This window comes from Triticum urartu, chromosome 1A (assembly GCF_056163025.1).
Source record: "Triticum urartu cultivar PI428250 chromosome 1A, HENAU_Tu73, whole genome shotgun sequence".
In the NCBI taxonomy this organism is placed as follows: Eukaryota; Viridiplantae; Streptophyta; class Magnoliopsida; order Poales; family Poaceae; genus Triticum; species Triticum urartu.
In genome coordinates this window covers 207,014,591-207,021,547 of record NC_141873.1, presented here as the reverse complement: position 1 = coordinate 207,021,547, position 6,957 = coordinate 207,014,591, and the positions used below count along the sequence as shown (strand labels likewise).

Here is a 6,957-nt window from a genome sequence, read left to right as displayed (position 1 = left end):
ATCGTCATGTCCGTGATTCTATCCGGGACTCCGAACTATCTTCCGTACATCAAAACACATAAACTCATAATACCGATCGTCATCGAACGTTAAGCGTGCGGACCCTACGGGTTCAAGAACTATGTAGACATGACCGAGACTCACTTACAGTCAATAACCAATAGCGGAACCTGGATGCTCATATTGGTTCCTACATTCTACGAAGATCTTTATCGGTCGAACCGCATAACAACATATGTTGTTCCCTTTGTCATCGGTATGTTACTTGCCCGAGATTCGATCGTCGGTATCTCAATACCTAGTTCAATCTCGTTACCGGCAAGTCTCTTTACTCGTTCCGTAATGCATCATCCCGCAACTAACTCATTAGCCACATTGCTTGGAAGGCTTATAGTGATGTGCATTACCGAGAGGGCCCAGAGATACCTCTCTGACAATCGGAGTGACAAATCCTAATCTCGATCTATGCCAACTCAACAAACATCATTGGAGACACCTGTAGAGCATCTTTATAACCACCAAAGGGGCACTTGATGCACTTATAAGTAGTCTCCCAATGCATATGTGTTTTTGGTTTTGTAACTAAGTTTCCCTTATTGAATTGTTTAACAATTAAATTCTTTCATGTATTGATGGATAGTCATTTTGCATAGGTCCATGTGCTTAGCACCGTTTCCTTTCAGGATCACCATAATGTTCCTTTTCTTCTTTAGTTGCTTTGTCACATTATTTTTTTGCCTATGTGACATTTTTAGCATCTGTAAACCGTGAAGCACTGGAAAAGACTAACAATTTTGCAGGATTTTGCGGGACAGATTTATACGATATACAGCTGCTCGATGCACCTGGTCCACGAACCTTCTTCAACGAAGTCAGTTGTGACAGCGTCACACACCAATCTCAATCGCACTTCAACACGCGAGCCGTGGACACGAGAGAGACAGAGAAACCGGCAAATCGCCCCAATAATCTCGGCAGTCCAGTTCCGCTTCTGATCTGAACTCTCGTCCCCTCGCTCCCCGCCGCCACCACAGCAGTTGAACACGAGCGCGATGTGGGGGCTAGGGTTTAGGTGGCTGCTGCTGCTGCTGCTGGCGTTCGCGGCGGCGGTGGAGCTGGAGGCGCGGTTTGTGGTGGAGAAGAACAGCCTGATGGTCACGTCGCCGACAGCTCTGCGGGGGCGGCACGATAGCGCCATAGGCAACTTCGGCATCCCGCAGTACGGCGGGAGCATGGCTGGTGCCGTCGTCTATCCCAAGGGCAACTCAGACGCCTGCGAGGCCTTCAACAGCGGCAGGAAGGAGCACCTCTTCCGCACCAAGCCTGGAGCGCTCCCCAGCTTCCTTCTCATAGACCGCGGAAGTGAGTGATGCCTTCTCCTGATTTTAATCTCTGTCACCGTTGCTCCGCAGTTTTGCGATGTTATGTGGTTCGCTTGCGGTTCTGGTGGATCCGCTGATATTTGCAGGACTCGGCAGTGTGAGCTGCTTTAGAGCAACTCTAGCAGAGTCATCATATTTGCAGTCGCTGTATTGCACACACCACACATTATACTTTTGGAGGCTGAACATGCGCCGTGCAAAGTCAGAGCCAGCCATATCCCAGCCTTCGTAATTTTGGTACATATGAGACCCATATGTCATTGACCACATACTTATTGTCCAATTTGTAAGCTTCTATTTTGCTTCACTGACATCATCAACAGGCCGGCGACGCCCATGGCACGATCATGGTCGCAGATCACGATCACGGCCACGAGCACGACGGTGAGGGTGAGGATGATTTCGGCGGCGGCGACTCGATTCTGTCGACAATGCTCGAAATTATACTGAGCATTAAGGCAAACATCCACATGGATATCCCACCTAATGGTTAGCATAATTTTGAACAATGCTGTTGATCCCTCTCCTCCTCTTCCTTGGCGATGAGAGCGGACGCCTCTCCTCCTTTGAGAGTGGCACCCAGTCCGGCCACGGGAAGGGAAGTGGAGGCTGCGGGCGGAACGGAGGGAAGTAAAGGCTATGGGTGGCGGCAATATGAGCTATTCGGACATGGCGATGGCCATTTTGTAGGCGCGGGCGGCAGCAAAACGTGGCGCGCTGCAGGAAAAAGGCAGCAGAAAAATGTGGTGGGAATGGCCGCGGGCAGTTGGCACGCGGGTGACCGCCATTAATTGGCAGGGAGAGGAGATGGGCCGCACAGTAGGCTGATGAGGGAGGTGAAACTGCCCTCCCATGCGAGCAGTTGGCGGATGGAGCAACCTCCAAACCGGAGCCCCACAACCTCCAAATATGGAGGCTTGCAGGCTCCATATGGAGTCCCCTCCATAAATAATGGCGATCAGGGGCCCGATGGCGACTCTGCTAGAGTGGCCTTTTCGGCTAAAATCGCCATACAACAAACAAGTTGGGGTAGGCTAGAGCTGAAACCCATAAGAACCTCGCAACCAACTCATGGTTCTGGCACATGGATAGCAAGATTTCACGCACCCCTGTCCATGGCTAGTTCATTGGTGATACTCCAGTCATTTAGATCTCTCTTTATGGACTCCTCCCATGTCAAGTTCGGTCTACCACGAGCACTCTTGACATTATCAGCACGCTTTAGCCATCCACTATGCACTGGAGCTTCTGGAGGCCTGCGCTAAATATGCCCAAACCATCTTAGATGATGTTGGACAAGCTTCTCTTCAATCGGTGCCACCCCAACTCTATCTCGTATATCATCATTCCGGGCCCGGTTCTTCCTTGTGTGGCCACACATCCATCTCAACATGCGCATCTCCGCCACACCTAACTGTTGAACATGTTGCCTTTTAGTTGGCCAACACTCAGCGCCATACAACATTGCGGGCCGAATCGCCATACTGTAGATAATAACGAATTCAGTTTTGTGGGCATTTGGTGTGCGACACAAAGAGTATTGACTGATATATACAATTGGTTGTGAATAAGTGCATGTTGTGGCACACTTCTATAAATTGGTAGGGACATTTTGTTGTCATGTAAGATGATGAAATTGTTGGAAATGGATGTCATAAAAAATGACTAGCATAAATTGCCTCAAAACAGGAGATAAGACATAGTTCATGAGTTTTGAAAGTAGCAGGAACATTAGTTAAACCAAATGTCATAACTAAATACTCAAAGTGACCATTGTGTTGCTACCTCTCCTTGCATGCTTATCTGGTCTTGGGGAAAATGGTAAAACCATGTAATTCATCCAGTAGACCCTCAACAATTGGAATACGATATTTGCTTTAAACAGTCTGAGCATATAATTTCCTAGTCATTGCATAATCTCCAAGTGCACTCCTTTTTCCTTACTAATAAAGCAGGAGAGGAATAAGGGTTGGCACTTTCTCAGATAACAACTTTCTTGAGCAAATTAGCAACAATACTTTCCATGATATTTTCTGAAGGGGAGCCTTGGCGCAGCGGTAAAGCTGTTGCCTTGTGACCATGAGGTCATGGGTCCGAGTCCTGGAAACAGCCTCTTGCAGAAATGCAGGGAAAGGCTGCGTACAGAAGACCCAAAGTGGTCAGACCCTTCCCCGGACCCTGCGCAAGTGGGAGCTACGTGCACCGGGCTGCCCTTTTACTTTCCATGATATTTTCTGATGATGAGGAAGTATATATGCTCTCTGGTTAATGATCTTGGCATTTTTGGTAGTAATGATATATTATGATCAAAAGCTCTTTTGGGATGTAGCTCATTTGGTTCCTGAAATATATCAGCAAGTTCCAGTAGTACAACCTTAATTGCTTCAGGTAGTTCAGGGTTTTTAGTTGCCTGTTCCAGGGCAAGTTGGATGAGGAGCACTATTCCACAAACTGACTGTTGGATCAGTTTATTCACATGCTTGCCGAATGTCTTTTGACAATGGCAAGCTCTAATCATGGAACAATCCTGTCATCAGCAAGAGTAGCTTTAATCTGCATGTTCTTTGATTCTAATTGCACTGGACTATGGTCATATATCCAGTCAGCTCCAAGATTACATCATAGCCTTGTAAGCTTAATACTCTGAAACCTAAGCAAAACTTTTCTTACTGAATTTCATAAGGACACTGACGTGAAATAAATTCAGACCATTATTTTTGTCCATTAGCTACCATAAATCTGACTTTGGTAGTTGATGTCAAAGGACATGCTGCTAATTCAGCAGATTGTGGGGCGATAAATGTGGCAGTACTCCCACTATCTATTAGGGCCATGGTTGTTGCTTTCCCATTTTTCACAGCTACAGAAAATACATTTCTTGGCCTTGATTCCCATTAGAGCATGCATTGAGATTTGCAGTCCCTGTTCATTGTTCCCAGGTGTTCCTTCCTCAGTTTCTTCCTCATAATCTGTCAGATGAATAATATCAGCATCTTTAGGGAATTGAGCTTATAAAACATGAATTTGTGCTTGCTGGGAATACTTGCAAACTTTTTTATGTCCAGGAAAGCATTTCTTGCAAATTCCTTTAATTCTTGCTTGCTGTATAATTGCAGCAGGTGTTGCAACAGCAGGTGTTGGTAATTCATTTGCATCAAATGCTACCTGTCTTTTGGCACTCGGTTGTTGGTAAAGAAAGGATGGCCTTTGCACCTGTTAGGGGTGTTCCAATCTTCTTGCTAACCACATTGCATTTTGTATGTCAGTGGGCTTGTGGCATTGCAAGTGGCCTTGTATGCAATCCTTTAAACCAGCAATGAAACTGTTCATGAAATACTCATTGGGTATTGCTGGATTGTCCCTTTCATGATATTCATTTGGGTCTCAAATTGCTTTATATATTGAGCCGCATATGAGATTTCCGCTAGGGCATGCAATGTCTTGACATTTTCATAGACTGAAAATTCAGAGAATTTGTCTCCTAAAAACCTGCACAACCCGTGTCATTGCACTGCATGAGCAGTATAACCAGTTCCTCTCCACCAATGCACTGCATCAGCAGTGAAATAAGTAATTGCAACTTCAGTTGTCTGGTCCAATGGAATTCTAGCATTTTCAAAGTATTGCTCCATAGCTTGTACACAGGAATATTTACTTTAGTAGGTTTAAAAGCACCAGGAGCTCTTCTGGGGTCTTGCTGTGGTTGTGCCCTTTGCCTACTAGCATGTCTGGCTTGTTCCCAGTCCACCTGCTCTTCTTGAAACTGCTCATGCACCTGAACAGTCTGAACTGCAACTTGCTGTTGCTGAGGCTGCAAGTTCTGTTGTTCAGGTTTGTTTTGGTTTGTCCTTGATGGCTACCATAATTGGGATGTCTGTAAGGAAGATTTGGAGTTTCATCCAGGTTCAGTTCCCTGCCCTGACTGTCCTACAACCTAGCATTTCTCACTGGTGTATTGTATTAAGGATATAGGGCTGACAAGGTGCAATCATAGGAAGGTTATTCAGAGGGGTGCCCATATTAACACTGTTCTGTCCATCAACAGGGGAAGGTGGTGTGTTGTCTTTCTTGCTGGTTTCTCTTTGGCAGAAGTACCCTCAACAGGATGCGTGTATCACCGTGGAGACGGCGAGACCTTTGTCGGCTACAGTGACTCGGACCACGCCGGTGACGTGGACTCCAGAAAGCACCTCAGGCGTGCTGTTTTCTCTCGGGAGCAGTCCAATGAGCTGGAAATCACATAAGCAGAAGGTCGTCGCCACCTCTTCGTGTGAAGCCGTGTACATTGCAGCGGCGACAGCGGCGTGCCAAGGGATCTGGTTGGCTTGTCTTCTCGGCGAGCTACTAAAGCGAGATGCTGCCCCTGCGATCCTCTACGTTGACAACAAGTCCGCCATCTCGCTGTGCAAAAATCCGGTACTTCACGACCACAGCAAGCACATTGATGCTACCACTTCATACGGGACTGTGTGTCGAGAAGGGCATGGTGGCTGTGGAGTTCATTGGAACCAGCGAGCAAAAGGCGGACATTCTGACAAAGCCTCTTGGTCGTGTACGCTTCCAGGACCTGCGCGGCAAGGTCAGGATCGTCTGACATCAAGCCCCTCCGACAGGGTTGAGGGGGAGATTGTGGGCTCCACCACTGTCTGCAGATAGCGGACTTAGATATTACTTACTCCCTTCGTTCCAAAATAGATGACTCAACTTTGTACTAACTTTAGTACAAAGTTAGTATAAAGTTGGGTCATCTATTTTGGAACGGAGGGAGTAGCTAGGAAGCAATAGTCATGTCGGCTAGAGCCTTCTTAGTTAGTAAGGAAGTGAATGCATCTAGACATGTAGTTTTGCATGTACTAGCAGCTACATAGTCGGTTTAGACATCAGGATCCGACCCTCCCTTTGTACTATAAATATAACCCAAGAGCTAGCAATATAATATAGCTTCCTCTCAGCAGAAATCAAGTGTCTCTCTCGCTAGTCCATAACTCCTTTTCTAGCTGCTTACAGCGCCCTGAGTACTCGTAGTTCGGCCCCGAGCACTCACAGCTCAGGCTAACAATCTTGTACTTCTCGGAGTCTTCACCGGGAGGTGGCCTTGTTCCCACAAGGGGAGGTAGGTGGAGCTAAGTTCTACCGGAAAAAGTTCTATTCTAAGCTAACCCTAGAGAGGAGGTGGTGGAAGAGTATTTCTAGTCTCCCTCACGATGGGGTAAGTTAGAGGCAAAAGGGGAAAGATACATGAGCCTTTGACCCTCTCACTGCGCAGGCAGGAGAGCCTGGATGTGGAACCAACCAGTTTGTTCAAGATGGAAATGGGCCGACCCGGACCTGGCCCAGTGGCCCCAAGGTCAATATATGAGGCCACGGGTCGACCTATTTCATCAGAAATTTGTGGCCTCACTGACCCGTTGGGTACATGAGGCCGACCCAAAAGTTCAGCAAATTGTTGCCCCGAAGACACTGTCATATTTATGAACAGAAGAATATTTTAGCCTACTTTGAAGATCAAGATTGACAAAAATTGTCACGTATGCACAGGACAACCCAAACTCCAACACTGAAATATTCCCGACTA

The 6,957-nt window shown here is 46.9% G+C and overlaps 1 protein-coding gene across 2 annotated transcripts in view; it reads left to right on the top strand.

The window, feature by feature from the left end:
• The first annotated feature begins 861 nt into the window (after positions 1-861).
• The window catches only part of LOC125553236 (vacuolar-sorting receptor 3-like), a 28,650-nt gene continuing 22,554 nt past the window's right edge, over positions 862-6,957 (top strand). The window contains exon 1 of one of the 2 annotated variants that reach the window (XR_015600023.1): positions 862-1,362. Coding sequence is in view for 1 of the 2 variants with exons in the window: in XM_048717069.2 (XP_048573026.1) it covers positions 1,053-1,362 (310 nt within the window). In the remaining variant the exon portion in view is untranslated. The remainder of the gene's footprint in view (positions 1,363-6,957) is intronic. The other variant, XM_048717069.2, reaches the window with a different exon arrangement.